The 17,139-nt window shown below is 38.5% G+C and overlaps 3 protein-coding genes across 13 annotated transcripts in view; all 3 read left to right on the plus strand.

The window, feature by feature from the left end:
- Positions 1-3,626, plus strand: part of ripor1 (RHO family interacting cell polarization regulator 1) — an 82,116-nt gene extending 78,490 nt beyond the window's left edge. For all 6 annotated transcript variants that reach the window (XM_058751822.1, XM_058751821.1, XM_058751823.1 and 3 more), the window contains exons 21-22: positions 1,692-1,782; positions 2,093-3,626. In XM_058751822.1, the coding sequence (XP_058607805.1) occupies positions 1,692-1,782; positions 2,093-2,190 (189 nt within the window). In that variant the 3' untranslated portion in view covers positions 2,191-3,626. The remainder of the gene's footprint in view (positions 1-1,691; positions 1,783-2,092) is intronic.
- A 576-nt stretch (positions 3,627-4,202) lies between these two features.
- On the plus strand, positions 4,203-11,974 carry ctcf (CCCTC-binding factor (zinc finger protein)). Of its 3 annotated transcripts, none has more exons than XM_058751372.1 (13): positions 4,203-4,359; positions 5,846-5,954; positions 6,166-6,690; positions 6,784-7,123; positions 7,239-7,409; positions 7,521-7,654; positions 7,747-7,867; positions 7,974-8,123; positions 8,257-8,417; positions 8,522-8,704; positions 8,789-8,927; positions 9,135-9,341; positions 10,027-11,974. In XM_058751372.1, the coding sequence occupies exons 2-13, from the start codon at positions 5,931-5,933 to the stop codon at positions 10,251-10,253; spliced, it is 2,382 nt and encodes a 793-aa protein (XP_058607355.1). In that variant the 5' UTR covers positions 4,203-4,359; positions 5,846-5,930; the 3' UTR covers positions 10,254-11,974. The 3 variants fall into 3 exon arrangements, with proteins under 3 accessions (XP_058607355.1, XP_058607356.1, XP_058607357.1); XM_058751373.1 differs by having other exon boundaries at positions 10,030-11,974; XM_058751374.1 differs by lacking the exon at positions 5,846-5,954.
- A 901-nt stretch (positions 11,975-12,875) lies between these two features.
- The window catches only part of carmil2 (capping protein regulator and myosin 1 linker 2), a 46,078-nt gene continuing 41,814 nt past the window's right edge, over positions 12,876-17,139 (plus strand). For all 4 annotated transcript variants that reach the window (XM_058751425.1, XM_058751426.1, XM_058751427.1 and 1 more), the window contains exons 1-5: positions 12,876-13,000; positions 13,219-13,360; positions 13,562-13,656; positions 14,669-14,719; positions 16,407-16,466. In XM_058751425.1, coding sequence (XP_058607408.1) covers positions 13,324-13,360; positions 13,562-13,656; positions 14,669-14,719; positions 16,407-16,466 — 243 coding nt within the window. In that variant the 5' untranslated portion in view covers positions 12,876-13,000; positions 13,219-13,323. The remainder of the gene's footprint in view (positions 13,001-13,218; positions 13,361-13,561; positions 13,657-14,668; positions 14,720-16,406; positions 16,467-17,139) is intronic.

A 17,139-nucleotide genomic window follows, 5' to 3' on the forward strand; every position in this document is an offset into this window, starting at 1 on the left:
TTACATTTCTAGGGTCATATGGTTTCCGCGAAAACGCGGACAGGATGGCGGAGTCCATTCATATAAACGGAATTTACTCTATAACGCGGAATGCCACGGAATTCGGCAAGTTTTGGATGAATAAAAGAATGTCTGTCACTTAATTCGAATCGCGATATGAACTAGTGTATGTGAATATTAAAACGCAAAAAGACGGTTTAAATATGAATCCTGCATGTTCCCTTAGCCTCTGTATGTATGAATGGCGGAGACGCGGTTTTGTTTAATAAACAAATACTGAAGCACACGTGAACTCGCGGTGATTTTCGGCCTCTGCACTACATGAACACATGAACTTACAGGCTGTGAGTCACTTCATGAGAATTTTACCGTTTCATTTGAGAAAACTAGCATCATATCATACTGTATACATACAGAAACTTCACGCAACCTGTCAAAATAAAAGTGCGGTTTAACATGTAACAGAAATATATTACTCTTGTATTACTTTTGTACAGTATAATGTACGTCTTTATATATTCCATTTACTGACAAATTTAAATAAAACAATTAAATTATAAAAATAATTATTACAACCACATTAACGACTTAATTGTAGAAAAAATACAATTATTATTATAACTTTTTTAAAGGTATATTCACATAATTTTTCTACCATGTATTAATTTTAACAGTAAACCTCTGTTTGTTTGCCAAAAAAATAAAAGGGTTTCATTTTGATTTGATTAGAAATAAATAAATGTTTCATGCCTTCATTTGATTATCAGAAAAAAAATAAAACACAAGAATTTCTGGAAGAAAAAAAAGAAAAACAATTGTTGGGTCCAATTGTTCAAAATGTTGAAATTGAGAGTTTTGGACTTATTTTTTCACTGAAATAAATGTTTTTGTTATTACACAGAGAGTAAAGTACCGAAAAAAGGTACCGTTGGGTACCGGTACCGAATTTCAGATACCGGTACCGGTACCGTACCGGTTCAAATGTGAACGGTACCCAACCCTAGTTATGCAGCAGGACAGTGATTCCAAACACAGCAGCAAGTCCACCTCTGAATGTCTCAAGAAAAACAAAATTAAGGTTTTGGAGTGGCCAAATCAAAGTCTGGACTTAAATCCGATTGAGATGCTGTGGCATGACCTTAAACAGTCCATTCATGCTCGAAAGCCCTCCAATGTGGCTGAATTAAAACAATTCTGCAAAGAAGAGTGGGCCAAAATTCCTCCACAGCGATGTGAAAGACTCATTGCAGTTATCGCAAACGCTTGATTGCAGTTGTTGCTGCAAAGGGTGGCACAACGAGTTATTAGGTTTAGGGGCAAGCACTTTTTCACACAGGGCCATGTGGGTTTGGATTTTGTTTTCCCTTCATATTAAAAAACTTCATTTAAAAACTGCATGTTGTGTTTATTTGTGTTATCTTTGATTAATATTTAAATTTGTTTGATGATCTGAAACATTAAAGTGTGACAAACATGCAAAAAAAAAAAAAAAAAAAATCCGGAAGGGGGTCAACACTTTTTCACACTACTGTACATATGTACTATATATATATGTTTGCATAACATCAAGAGCCTGGTGGTTAGATGTTCTCTAGTAATGAGTGGGAATCAGATTATATGCAGCATCACACCTCAGTGTTGGTGGAGGACTTTAAGTAAAGTGCCTTGCTGTCTGTGTTTGTGCATCACAGGCCAAAGAGAGCATCGAGCAGCTGGTGTATCTGTGCCGGACAGATAAGGAGGATGTGAGGGATGCTGCCAAACAAGCTCTGCTTGTGCTAGGTAAGCAGTGGACTAAACAACAGGAAATGGACCCATGAAGGAAAGCTCGGTAATGAAAGTGAAAGAATGGATCTGCTGCAAATGTGTTCCAAATGTGTTCATGGAAAACAAAGATCAGAGAATTTAAAAATGAATTTCCAGGCTGTAAGAGACAGGAAAATTGATAAAAATCTTTAAAGTTTGCAAGATTTTTATAGCGAATGTACAATTTTGTACTTATTTTCAGCTGAAAAAAATATTTAATCTTCCAAAAAAGTATTCCAGTCTGTAAAAATGTCTCTTATCTGCGTTTCATTTGTTTTAATTGCAGGTGAGGAGGGGAAGATGGCCCATCGACACCTTGAGTCCTCACAGGATGGAATGTCCCGGCTTTTTGCGCCTGGCAGCATGGCCAGTACAGCTTTCTAACACAATCAACTGACCGATACTTGTACTTGCGTCTCAGTATCCTCACCGTCATGATCATGCCAATTACAAACTTTAAATGCACACTATTAAAAAAAAACTATAAAGCAGTTTTAATGACACAAATCAGCGTGATCACGCAAGAGATAGAGTGTCAGCATCGTCCTCAAAGAGGTGGACGGATGTTATACAATCGTTGGACAAGAGGACTTATATGTCAGTCTGTATGTTATTAATATTTTGAACATGGCCTAAGTTCAACTACTGTAAAGTGATGAGGTAAGATACATAGTGGGAATGGGTTCATTAACAATGTTTTGCTGCCTTAAGATTCGGCCCAATGTAGTTGCCTTCATGATTCATGGAATGAAGCTGGACCCTGATCAGCAATACAAGTGATGGGAGATTGGTGCAAGCAAGGCAGTGACTACCTGCAGAGTACATAGAGAATATGATTGTCCACTTTGTGAAGAGTGCTTATATGGGTGTACATAATGATTGGAGAATGTATGTTGGTAGCTGAGGGGGTAGCTCCACCTCGAAACGTAGGATGGGGATCTTGGAAAGTATTTCCTTATTCATCCCAAACTTTCTTAGGGACCTTGTTGCCATAGTAACAGTGCCATTCCATACTGTCATATGCTTTATTGATACAGAATATATATCTATATTCCATTGGAAGTGTAAATGTTTTGTGTTGTAATTTAGTTTAAATGTTTAAATGCTCAATAGCCAATACAGATCTGATTTGACTCACCATGCACTTCACATTTAAGCCACTGGCATTGTAATATCTGCTGTAAAAGTGGTGAAGCTGTTCATTTTTTATTCATTTATGAAGATGTCATCATTATTATGAGTGAAAGCTGTAAACTGTGGTGAATATTGCCTTTTGCAAGAGGTTCCGACAACCTTTCCACGCTTGTGATCTGTAGAATGGCCATGGATCATGGTTGACTCAGAGCATTTCTCCAGTGCTGCTAGACAGAAAGGTTCTGAGTTGGAACCAGAGAAGGTTCGTTCATTTTTACCTGACATTATTTTCTAGTTCAATCTGTTCCAGACTTAAATATGACAAAGAACGCCTCTTCAGTGTATAAGTGCCTCAAAGTAGTACGGGGAGCAAGAGAATGAGATAGACTTTATTTAAAACTCAACGCTGCGGTTTAGGATTGCAAACTGCAGAACAGATTTAAATATATTTTTCATTATTATCTACAGATTGTGCAGCATTAAAGAAGTGATTTACTTTTGATTTTTTTTATTTACTCTAAATATGTTTATTGTCTGACAAGGATATTGCTGACATCAACTGTAAAGGAAACTATTAAAATTATGGACACTAAAACTTGGGTGACTTATTTATTAACAAATCTGATACCTGTTATTTGTACTTTGTCACTAAGAAAATTGGAAAATAAAGGAATTACATAACTGGAGCATTTCCACTTTAATACATGCATGCTCAAATGGTCATTATCAAGGGGAAAAAACAGCATTACATAACAGAGACTCGCTTTTAATAGTGTATTGTTGAAAACGGAGTTCCTACATAATATTTTCATGTTTGTTATTTTTGTTTTTTCCCCACAAGGTTTGTTTTTGATGATAGGCTACAGATTTTTTAAAATAAGTTTGGAGAAAAATTATTTAAAAAAATCACACGCACATACATATTGTGTGTGTGTATATATATATATATATATATATATACACACACTATAAAAAAACAACAACAGGCTCTCACACTATCAGTCCCTCTTATATTTCCAATTTGGGCTGTTAAACTATCATATTATCTTCTAATATTGTCATAAGAGGATCAGCTGCTGTTTAACATAATATTTAGACAGACATTTTACTCAACGCTTTTCTTAAAAGAAAAAAAAAAAAAACAGCCCACATCCGTAATTCAAAAGTAGCGCCCCACACGGCCAATCCGCACACTGCTTGTGTTTACAGCCCTCCCCCACGCCACCGCCCCCCTGCGTGACGCGCATGCGCAACAGCCGCTAAGGGCCGCCATTTTGTGCGGAGCCTACTCTGCAAAAGCGGGAGAGGATTAAAACCGCCGGAGGTGAAGGACGCAATTTTACTCCGTCTCGTACTGAAGGAAGAACAAACCCTGGGCTTTCTGTCGAATTCAACGCGAGAGTAAATCACCAAACGCAGGTAAAACAGCACTACTTTTCCGAAAGGGGGGAGTTTTGCAGGAGCTTTAATCGGCCTCTAGGTGTCACGATGGGGCTCCCAGTCCAGGCGGCTGGCGGGGGGTGTTTGTCTCCCTCTATCGTTATCGAAAATTTAGCAAAAAACATTTATAACCCAGAAGTTCGGGCTTCAGCCCGATTATTAAGCACTATTGAAACTATATCAGACAGCATTTCACCAAGATGCCATTATTTAACGACAGGATGTTTGATTCAATCTTTAGGCCAGGCGTCCATTTTCTGTTTCTTCTCTTTGTTTCCTGTCTTTAGAAACCCGCCGTTTCTGCACGCGCACTTAGCCAACCAGCTAATATGCTTCTCAAAGTTAACCAATTTCCAGTCCTGCCACACCCAAACAGCTTAAAACAAGCATCTAAACTCACAAACGTCAAATCCGCGAGGTTTTGAGCGAAATATGTGCGGCTTTAAGCCGTAAAATGCTTTTAGCTCGCGCCTATCGCTGTGTTCGCGCCCCTCCTCGAGCAGTTAAATTCAAACCCGAGTTGATGAAACATTGACCCGGTTCGGCGATAATAAAGTCCCATCACTGCGGCCTGTGTTCGCCCTTTGGTCTTTATCACTCCTGGAATCCCAAATGTTAGGTTTAAATGTAAATATACAAACATTAAATGCCTCTTTGGCGTTCTAGCATTAGTTCTGCCGCCGTTGCTAGCGTATTGCGCAGATTAAAATCAAACGAGGAAGATGTCGTTGCTAAATGACACCGATGGCCATTTTCGGTAAGTAAGACCAAGTCTCGCTGCCGAGCACTTCCCGAATCCCGTTGTTTATCGCCTGAAAACACCGCTGAATCGCCGCGGTCGTCGGTCTCGGTGCGACCGCTCACTCTTATTGAAAGACCAACCTCAAGCAACAAACGACAGAAGGGATAAAAACTGTAGAGAGCTCCCTCTACAACCCGACTGGTAGTGGTACAAAAACACGATTAACCATCTCAGAATGCCCTCTTGCTGTGGAAAATCATAAGGGTGTTTTAAAACGTGTAAAGGTAAGGATAGTGGACACATTTGCACCGTTTTGTTGGTTTAATGGGTTGTTGGCCAAATGCGCGCGATCATGAGGAAGTATAAATGAATCGGTTCAGATGATGCTTTCTGGCGCCGAATCAAGAGTTCCATACGTGGTTTTGGTATAATGAAAGTCACGTTCAAGTTTTGCAAGTTTGCTGTGGTTGTTTATTGTTAGTGTTAAGCAACTACCTGATGTAAGTCAGCTTATAATATATATATATATATATATATATATATGTATGTGTGTGTGTGTGTGTATTTATTTATTTAAATATACATATTTATTTAAATATTTATATGCATGCACACAAAATGACTAAAAAGGGGTGTCAATAAAGCTTTGACTAATATGACCTGTATACTAAAAGTGTGTTTTGTTTTGGACGTTGATGACTTGATTTGTTTGCATCCCTACAGGTTGAGATAGGTAGTAAGAAGCAAAGTTGAGACAGGTAGTTCGTTCATCGGAGGCAGAAAGTGGTGGAGGCACAGGTGTAGAGAGATGAAGTATTCATTTTTGATACAGGTAAACTCACAGTATGCTATACAAACACAGAAGTCTTGGATGTCTATGGTAATGCCAACTCAATTCTGTTGTTCGCCATTTGCAAGGTTGGTAGCAGACTGTGTTAGTATGTGCAAGTTATCAAACACGGTCCAAATGCAGTCAGGTAGGAAAACTTTAGCATCCTACAATTAGTGCTGCATTCTAACTTTTTTGCTTTTAAATGGTGTAGGTATTACCCATGGAAGGGGGACCGACTGAGGCAGTGGTGGAAGATGCAGGGGATGCTTTCAAGGCCAAGGAATGTAAGACATACCAAAGGCGACGAGAAGATGAGGAAGTGGGAGTTGAATTGCTGCAGGCTGCTGGGTTAGAGCAAGCCCAGGTTGAAGGAGAGCCTGTGGTGGAGGCTGTCAACAGCAGTGTGGAGATGATGGTGATGGACTCCCTAGACCCTGCCCTGCTCCAGATGAAGACCGAAGTCATGGAAGCTGCTGTCGGTGCACCTGGTGCTGCCCATGAAGCCACGGTCACCACTGTCGATGATACTCAGATCATCACCCTCCAGGTGGTGAACATGGAGGAGCAGCAGTTGGGCTTGGGAGAGCTACAGCTGGTGCAGGTGCCTGTTTCAGCTGTGCCTGTCACTGCCGCCACTGTAGAAGAGCTGCAGGGGACGCTGGTGGACGCCACTGCCATGCCTAAAGATGGGGAGCCAGTCATCTGTCACACCCTGCCATTGCCTGAGGGCTTCCAGGTTGGTCACTTTTTGTTTTGATCTGGCTACACATTTCAAATGCGATGCTCTGTGACTTGCTGGTGAATCTAAATGTTATATCATCTCCCACAGGTGGTCAAGGTGGGTGCAAATGGAGAAGTGGAAACTGTGGAGCAAGACGAGCTCCAGGCCCAAGATGATCAGCCTCCACAGCAGGAGGAGGAGGATATGGTTGAAGCCCAAAATGAAGACCCCGCCTGGTCCAAAGATCCAGACTACACACCCCCTGTTAAAAAGGCCAAGAAGACTAAGAAAAGCAAGCTGCGTTACAACACAGAGGGTGATAAAGACATGGATGTGTCTGTGTATGACTTTGAGGAGGAGCAGCAGGAGGGACTGCTCTCTGAAGTCAATGCTGAGAAAGTTGTGGGTAACATGAAACCGCCCAAGCCAACCAAAATCAAGAAGAAAGGTGAGAACGTGTGATGAACACAGATTAAACAGACACTTACATGTCTGCTTGTCACTTGCACATTATAGTGTCCGTATCAGATTTGTGTTAGGTCTAAATCGGTGTGTTTGTGCAGGTGTTAAGAAGACATTCCAGTGTGAGCTGTGCAGTTACACTTGCCCGCGCCGTTCCAATCTGGACCGCCACATGAAGAGCCACACGGATGAGAGGCCTCATAAGTGCCATCTTTGTGGACGAGCCTTCAGGACTGTGACGTTGCTGAGGAACCACCTCAACACCCACACAGGTACGTGATCTTGAGTGCATTAGAAATTGTAGGCTATCTTAGGGGAATTAAAAATTGAAGCTGCTTTTAAAAATATATATATTTTATTTTTATTTTTCTCCTTTCTGACAGGGACCAGACCACATAAGTGCACTGACTGTGACATGGCCTTTGTCACTAGTGGAGAGCTGGTGCGACACCGACGCTACAAGCACACTCATGAGAAACCATTCAAGTGCTCCATGTGTGACTATGCCAGTGTAGAGGTTGGTCTGAGAGCATCATGTTGAGTTTTTCTTTTTTTCTTTTTTTCGTGGAAAGTTGCTTCCAAATTGACCTAAGCCTTGAAACTTTGCAGGTTAGCAAGCTGAAGCGCCACATTCGCTCCCACACTGGAGAGCGTCCGTTCCAGTGCAGTCTGTGCAGTTATGCTAGCAGAGATACCTATAAGCTGAAGAGACACATGAGGACCCACTCAGGTCAGCAGTACTTACCATTTTTCTCATATTGTGTTCTTGTTAGATAAATAGAATTGATATGCGTTTTGGGATTTAAAAAAAAAAATAATAAAATTCTGTTCTACAGGAGAGAAGCCCTATGAATGCTATATCTGTCATGCACGTTTTACCCAGAGTGGTACCATGAAGATGCACATACTGCAGAAGCACACAGAAAATGTGGCGAAATTTCACTGCCCCCACTGCGACACTGTTATTGCCCGCAAGAGTGATCTTGGTAAAACTGCGATGTTCAGCATTTATTGTTTTGTTTTTGTTGCTGCTGGTTACTTATGTGCTTTTTAGTAGCAATGCCAAATTTGAACATGCTTTGTGTATTGATGTTTACACAATTGCTGTGTCCCTTGCAGGTGTGCATCTCCGTAAGCAGCATTCCTACATTGAGCAAGGCAGAAAGTGCCGTTACTGTGATGCAGTGTTCCATGAGCGCTATGCTCTCATCCAGCATCAGAAGTCCCACAAAAATGAGAAACGCTTCAAGTGTGATCAGTGTGACTATGCATGCCGTCAGGTCAGACAGCTCATGCAAAATTCTCTCCAAATTAAATTTTTATATGCATTATTAATCGCGGTGTAGGAAACTCTGCTTCACATTTACTGTGTTCTTGCTAACAGGAGCGTCACATGGTCATGCACAAGCGCACCCATACTGGGGAGAAGCCATACGCCTGCAGCCAATGTGAGAAAACTTTCAGACAGAAACAGCTGCTGGACATGCACTTTCGGCGCTATCACGACCCCAATTTTGTACCCACATCCTTTGTATGCACCAAGTGTGGCAAGACCTTCACTCGCAGGGTACGGTATTTTGAAATAAGTTAATGTATTTCAGGGAGACGATACGGTAAACAGTGTTTGACAAATTGCGTGTATTTTTAACAGAATACCATGGCCAGACATGCAGAGAACTGCACTGGTATGGATTCTGCTGAAGGAGAGAATGGAGCTCCAACCAAAAGGGGACGTGGAGGTCGAAAGAGGAAGATGCGCTCTAGAAAGGATGATGATGATGAAGATAGCGGTAAGTAGCTTCTTTCTGCTACTATGCTGGTGGTTGTATTAGTAATTCAACAAATACTTGCGTGAAATCCGTCGAGAAGAACTGGATTATCTGGACATTTTAAAAAATAAATGTGGGTTTTAAAAATGGAATGAATATTATTCAAAGTTCTAAATAAAAAGTCACAACGGTTTTATGAAAATTGTAACGCTGTGACCTGAATGTCAGATGAGCATGGAGAACCTGACCTTGATGACATGGATGAAGATGAAGATGAGGAGTTTCTTGATGATGACCAGATGGATGTGGAACAAGCTCCACCCAGCATTCCCATCCCTGCGCCAGCCGAACCTCCCGTCAAGAGGAAACGCGGCAGACCCCCCAAGAATGCACCCAAGGCTTCTCCTACCAAGTCTGTCGCCAAAACCACCACAGGTAACTTATGCGCTGCTGCGTATTAAGATAAATCATCAATCTTTCTCTCGCAGTTATATCATTGTGTAATTCTACTGTATATAGCCTAATTTGTGGGCATCAGGGAGCCGCTATTATGCCTGGCACTGAAACTGCTTTTTGCGTGATGGCTTTTTAGTTTCACTTTCGAGATTCGCAATCGCACATACTGTTTATACTATGGAGCGACAATACTTGGCACACATTTTACAAGATTAGATGTTTGTCAGTTGTCGGGATCTGCAAATCATTTGCCATCGTCTCAAGCTGGTTGCACACTGGACGAGAAGCTCAGCACCATGTCGCACCACGTCTTTACATTGTTTTGAATCGTTGCTAGGTGCTGTGGACAGATGCCGAATGGCGCCGCCGGTGTGCGTGCACTCATAGAAAATGTGTTTGAATTGTCTGTTTATGTGGTTAGTGAAATTTTATGTAATGTAACAGGCAACCGTTGACAATCGTTATTTGTTTTCCATGCCATTCTGAATGCAGATTTACGCTTTGGGCAGACCCCCTAACTTCACCCCCCGCCCCCCAATGTCATCGTCCGTTGCGATGTTTCACTGCAGACATCGTCCGATGCCAATTTTGTAGACATTGCCCAACCCTATTTAGAATCTCCTTTACCTAGGTTTAATGAAACTGTTCTCTCTGCTTCTCCTAGCAGCTGCTGCCATTATCCAGGTGGAAGATGAAAGTACAGGGGCCATTGAGAACATCATCGTGAAGAAGGAGCCTGAGGGTGCTGATGCTGCTGCAGCTGCCCAGCCAGTGGTGGAGGAAGTGGAGGCTGTCGAGGCTGGTGTAGAAACAGTGCAGCTAACGGTCCCTGAAGCTGCGCCTAATGGTGATCTTACTCCTGAAATGATCCTTAGCATGATGGACCGGTGATCTGGGGATACATGTACATGCACAGGCGGATCACACATGCTTGCGTAAATGCACATCCCCATAGGTGTCCCTTGATTATATATATATATATATATAAATATATACATACACATGCTCACATTTCTCTTTCCTCACCTCCTTTAATACAGCGCTGTTTCCTCTTGTCTTGCATCAAATTTCTTAAAGACTATAAACCCCAAATTCTGAACGTCCTGAAGTTTCTTACATTTTGTCTTTTCATGATGATCACAAAACTGCGCTTTTCTACTGTTTCTATCATACCAGTAGTTCAACTGCGGATTTCTTTTTGCTGTGTTCTTTGTACGTGGAGAGGCGAGGTGGTTTTCGAGAGAAGGAATGTCTCAGACATTATGTGGTATAATACACGCATCTAGAGATTTCTTTACTCTGCTAACCTGCCGTCTTTACTTGTCATTTCAATTACCATGGCAATATTGAGAAACGATCATTTTGTGCCTGGTCAAACATTGATATCTAGAATCGCCGTCACTGCTGTAGAAATGGGTGTCTTTACCCCATCTGTCCAAGAAAACCCTTTCAATGTTTGACATTTATGATGACTTTTATTCGCTGTCTGTTCCTCATGTGCTCTTTCACTGGTCACAGTTGATAATGTTAGAGAGCGTAGAAATGTAGCCATCTGATTATCAAGCCAGGGACGATGACATCCATCCATCCATATTAAAAAAAAACAACCTGCGGTTGATTAAGTTGTACAAAAAAAGGTAATCTTGGCTAGTCTTGCTTGTAAATAATTTTTATTTTGTTTTATTATGAACATTTTAATCTTTTTCTAGTGAATTGATGACCTTGAATGCTAGGGCAATGGCTTTTAACAGTAGTTGTTTGGAAACATGCCACTGAAGGCTTACAAATTACTTGTGGGGAAAAAATAAAAGCCTGAAGAATCATGTAGGCTGTATTAACCCCGTTCTTTCTGTCCTTCTGTAGCTTGAATCGTTGCATTTGGTCTGCTCAACTCGCTTGATGGGGAGGGGTTGCTTCATCTTTTTACTGCTGCTTAAAGGTGTTGAGAGAGTGGCTCTAATATTGTCCCACCTGACGAATAGGCTTCCATGTTGGATTTTGTTCTAGCTTTTGTAAAAGGAGGAAAAGGGACAGAACTGGGCAGGTACAGCGACGTGTACAGTCTCCAATTATTTGGATCTGTTTTCATGTGGTCGTGTTCCCAACAACCACCCCTAATAGTAAACTATGTGACCCGAGTTAATAATTTCATGGGATTCTGAAAGGAGACTTAAAGTTTACAATTGGTTTTTTCAGACCACATTTAATTTAAAAAGTTTAATATGAGTGTTCGAGGAAGCTATTTTGATACGAACTGTTTCTAGAAGGGTAAGCTTGGATAGGATATTTGTAAAAAGTTTGTCACTTGTTCAAAAGAGCAATGTCCTTTTTATTTCTGATTATTTGTTTTCGGATTCAGAATGAAGTTTTCCTCCAACATGTAATTGCATTTAAATTGCTTTCTTTTTTTAAGCTCTTAAATTTCTAGGTTAATGCATTTTTCTTTTTTTTTCTTTTTTTTTAAACCTAGCTGTACTGTGTGAATTTTACAATGGTCAGAAAACCAACCTTATAAAGACATTTATTATGGCTGGGTGGGGTATAGAGGTCATATGAGGTAAGATGGTGTGGAGAATGTATTGCTGTACAGCTAATAAAAAATATTGTCCTAATTTAATGTGTCTGTTTTTCTTCATCTTATTTCAGGAATTTGATAAAATTGTATGCTGCTTGAATCACAGACAGTTTCATTCTATACCTAGTTACAAAGGTGGAATAAAATGAATCGTGTATTTGCATTTAAATACAATTTGACTCATGGTTCTTTTGCTTTAATAGGCACCGCTGGTTGTTTAAAAATGTTAAAAACCTATAAGATATTTCATATGCTTGGCAGATCTAAATGTTAACCCTTTCCTGTACTGAAAATATCTCATTTGATGTTCCTGGTCAAAAATGAGCAGCCTTTAAAATGTCTCATCATGCTGTTATCAAATCTTGGATTCAATCTTTTTGTCAACTTGTTTTATTTCAGTTAGCACAGGTTTTGTATTTCATTTTGAAACTGACTGGTTGTTGGCCTCCGTTTTTGAGAGAAAAAGCTTTTTTTTTTTTTTTGTGGCAGTTTTGGCAAAGAGGCACCAGATCAATTGAATTAAGAAATTGTGCTAATTGACAGAAACTAGTTATTTAACAGATTGGCTCCAATATCTTATATATATATATATATATACACACACACACAGCAGAATGAGAGTATTTTTAAAGAAAAAAAGTCTTACAGTTGGGTAGTGCTTTTGCCAAAAAACAACAACAGAAAACTGCTAAAACCAGCCTAAGCTTGTTGGCTGATTCAAACTGGTCTCCTATCCTTACTAGCTAAGGCTAGCCAACTAGCTTAGGCTGGTTTTAGCTGGGTTTTTTTTTTTTCAGCAGGGTGCACACGATTTTCCAGTATACATCAAATAGTGACACTAGATGTACGGTACAGTTTTAGTCAGAAAGGGTTGCCACAGTTTCAACGTGAACAATATTCCACTAGAGGGAGATGCTGAGTAAAAACAAGTCAATTTAGCGTTTTTATTTTCCTCCGCCATCTAGCCATCAATACGTTAAAAAGTAAAGAGTTATAAATACAACGTTTTTCCTTTCTATGCATCTCTGCAAAGCTGACACCAAAACATCTATCGTTTAAACAGGTCAGTGATTTGACAAGTGTTATCATTCTCACGGGTACCACAGATTTAAGCTTATATTAACCTAATTTGCAAATATACATGCATTGGGGTTGAAATGATTGCTGTGATGTGTGAAACTACACATTATGAAGTAACTTTGATAGGATGCTCTTCATGCAGTTCAGGTGTCACATCCTGTCTCAGACCTGTACTCTCAAACTGTGGTTTTCCCCCATAAGCATGAATCATAAAGCAGCAGGATGTGTGTGTGTACAAGAGTGTGTCACACACTTACATGAGAGCAGCCAGCGCTGGCCTGTCTTCACCCTGCTGCCACAGACATTATGGCGGCGCAGACAGAGGTCCCATTTTGCCTCAAAGGTAAGGTGCTTAAACAATACTTTCTGAACACAACTGAAATATGAGTAAATAATAACCAGTAGACTTGTTTATTCTACGAGGCAATCGTTTGTAGCTCTTTCAGACTATACAGTCTCTACATTACAGTACGGTGCTAAGATTACTTTTAAAGTTATGTGATGTGCAGTTCTGCATAAATGGTTGTGTGTGCTTGATTTCCAGAATGCATAACTCAGTATCTGAAGCCACAGAGGGTTCAGTTCATGAGTTTGGTGCAGCTCAACCAGTACAAGGGACGAGCAGAGAGCAGAGTTTTGGTATGTCAGCCTTTTATTTGTGTTAATTATTTAAATTTATTTGTTATTTATTCATTTCAGAATTGTAATAAAATGTATTCAATTAAATTTGATCTCACACACATGTATTAGTACATATATGAAGAGTTCAAATGCAAAAGTCTATAAGTGCCATTTGAAATTTTTCAAGGTTCAGTAATTTCACTTTAATGGCAATGAATAGGTTCTTTTCATTGCCATTAAAGTGAAATAACTGAACATAAACATAGGAGAAAATGATAATTTTAGAAGAAAATTTCAAATGGCACTTAGAGGCTTTTGCATCTTAACTCTTCATACACACACACACACACACACACACACATATATATATATATATATTACTCTTAGTATTTAATTTACCAAACAAGTATATATATAAAATTAAAATTTTTAAAGGGTGGCAAATATATATATTTTTTTAAATTTTAAAACAAAAAAATAAGTTTAATTCTTGTATTTCTTTTATAAGAATTGTGTTGTAACACAAATATGAGTGGAAATTTTTCTAGCCCTTTTGATGTAAGCCGCACGATCAGTGCCCTCCTGCTGTTACTTGTAATACTGTATTATTTTACTGTTGACTGTGGTGTTTCTCCAGCATTTGCTGCTGGTGTAGAGATGTGCTGATGAAGATGTGCATGTCTCATGCACTGCAGAGCATCAGAGCATGGTCCTGCTTGCACAGTCAGCACTGCATTGTTCGTATGTGAAACGTCATTTGTCACTGAAGGGCTGCGTGTTTTCTCTGTATGAGAATATTGTTGTTTGTGGTTTTGCGAAAACATATTGCTATAAAATTCAGACCAAAAACAACATTTTCAGGCAGGTTGCTGAGCCATGAGACTGAAAACCACAAAAAATGAAAACAGATTTTAGGGTACAACTGAAAGGAAGTAGCTAGCCTTTTGTTACGAGCTCTTTGTGTTGACCAGCAGATGGCACTAGACTCATTTTTTCTGTTCTGTGCTCTTGTGTTTTTGTTCTTTGACAGGTGATGTCTCAATGGAGAGCTCATGTGTTCCACAGCAAGCAACCAGTGAAGGTGGGAAACGCTATATAATTCGGTCCTACATAGATCTCACACCAGGGCCAGAGCAATACGTGACATACTTTTACAATTTTTTATGTTGATTGGCCTACTTTGTGAGTGGAAACGTGGTTATCAAAGACCAGTACTTTAATGCGGCACACACACACTTATCAAATGATTTCTTCACCACTATCTTACACTTTTTTTAAACTGATGCATAGTTTCAGATTGCAGTGAGCCCAAAAAGCATCTGGACACTCAAGTCACACATAAAAATGTAAAGAAAAGAAAGAAAAATATCAAAAGCACATCTTTCAAGGAAAACAATTAGAAAAAAGATGTTTGTTAATATACAGTGGGTTCATTGTTCTAAATTATGACAAAATGTAGCCTAAATACAATAGGGTTAAGCTTATTGAATATAGTATATAAACAAAATAAATAAGCAAATAAAGAATGATTTAAATAATGATTCAATTAATAATAATTAAATTATTAAAGTAATAATAAATAAAGTCCATTGTGTATTAGAACATGCTAATTTTATGGAGTATTTTAAAATTAAATAAGGGCTGTCAAATCGATTAGTTGCGATTAATCGAATCCAAAATAAAAGTTTGTTTACATAATGTGTGTGTATATATATATATATATATATATATATATATATACACACACACACACACACACACACACACACACACACACCAAAGACATACATGTATATATTTAAGAAATATATTTATAAAATTTTTATATACTGTATATGTATATATATATACACACACACACACACGCATGTAAATATTTCTTAAATATACTGTATGTGTGTGTATACATATACACAGCTCACACACACATACAGTACATTGTGTAAACACCAATTTTTACTTTGGATGCGATTAATTGCCATTAATCGATTTGAGAGTCCTAAATTAAATACTTAAAATTCAAAATAATGTTACATGATCATATCGCACTTGTTTTAATACCAACATACCATGCAATATTCATAAATCATAATGTTAAATGTGACATTCAGAATAACATGTATATGAAATAAATGCTTCTACTATTCTGCTAAAATAAGGATATTGTCACGGAGCCAAAAAACAGCAAATAACCTTGAACAGTGAATCGACTCTGTCATGAAAATATGCAGCTGATAAAACAAGCGGTAGGTTAGAAACCAGAGGGTCAGTGGGTCATGTCCACTATTAACTCAAACTGCTGTAGGGGGGAATATTTCTTAGCAAATGTCCTCTTAGTGATATTTGTTTCATATTCCAGCTCAAAAAACATGTTAATGACTACTGTTATTATTAGGACAAACTGTTTAATGTGATTTCATGACTGAAGGTTTTAGAAAAGTTTGAATGGCATGTTTTTTTTTTTTTTTTTTTAAAGCGGATTGTATTTCTTGATTTGTGAATTTAAGGGCTAAGAGCTAATGGATTGTACCACACTGTGTAATGATATGCAGTTAGATATTGAAAGTGTATGACTCAGTACTAGTTCCTGTGGAAAAAAAATGGTGTTTCGTAGCTCAACTTCTGTGTTTGAGTTTCTGTGAATGACCTCCCAGACCCCCACCTTCTCTTCTGTGTTAACTCTGAGTCACTTTATTTCCAGTGTTATTTGCTGCATATACATGTCAGAGTATGTGTGCTGTTTACAGCGGTTCTGTCTCTCGCTGCAGGTGGAGAGTTCCTTCAGTTATCTAGAGATCTATGCCATCTCTATCGACAGCATTGAGCAGGTAAGAGATCTACTGCTATAACATGCTACGATGATGATAGACTTAAGAGTTAAGAGTTATGGACATTTAATGTTGCTTGTTAATCTACACTGTGACATTTTGTTTTGTTTTATGAGTTTCTTTTAATAAAAACGAAAATGAAATACATGTAAATGTGACTATGATAAAAAATTAGCAGCTGTAATAGAAATATATCAGTATACTTTACCATGAATTATGCAATTCATTATTTAACTTTATTAAACTTTTTTTTTTTTTTTTTAAATAATTAAGCATTTGAACCATTTGGGGTTTGTTTTAAAGGAAGACTATTATGCTCTCCGTGGCTGTATTTATTTGATAAAAAATACAGTAAATACAGTAATATTGTGAAATAGTGTTGCAATTATAAACTGGTTTAATACATTTTAAAAATGTATTGTATTCATGCGATGGCAACACTAAAATTTCATAATATTATCAGTGTTGAAAAAAATTGTGCTGCTTAAGTTTTCATTATTCTTTGATGAATATAAATTTAAAAACAGTATTTATTTGAAGTTTAATCTTTTGCAACAGTGTAAAAGTCATTATGGTCACTCTTTTCGGAATAAAAGTATTTAAAAAGGTAATATCGCAGGGTAATATTGTTAAATATAAAGTTTCTCTGAGATAATACTACTTATAAAAAAAA

Source organism: Onychostoma macrolepis, chromosome 18 (assembly GCF_012432095.1).
Source record: "Onychostoma macrolepis isolate SWU-2019 chromosome 18, ASM1243209v1, whole genome shotgun sequence".
NCBI classification, from domain to species: Eukaryota; Metazoa; Chordata; class Actinopteri; order Cypriniformes; family Cyprinidae; genus Onychostoma; species Onychostoma macrolepis.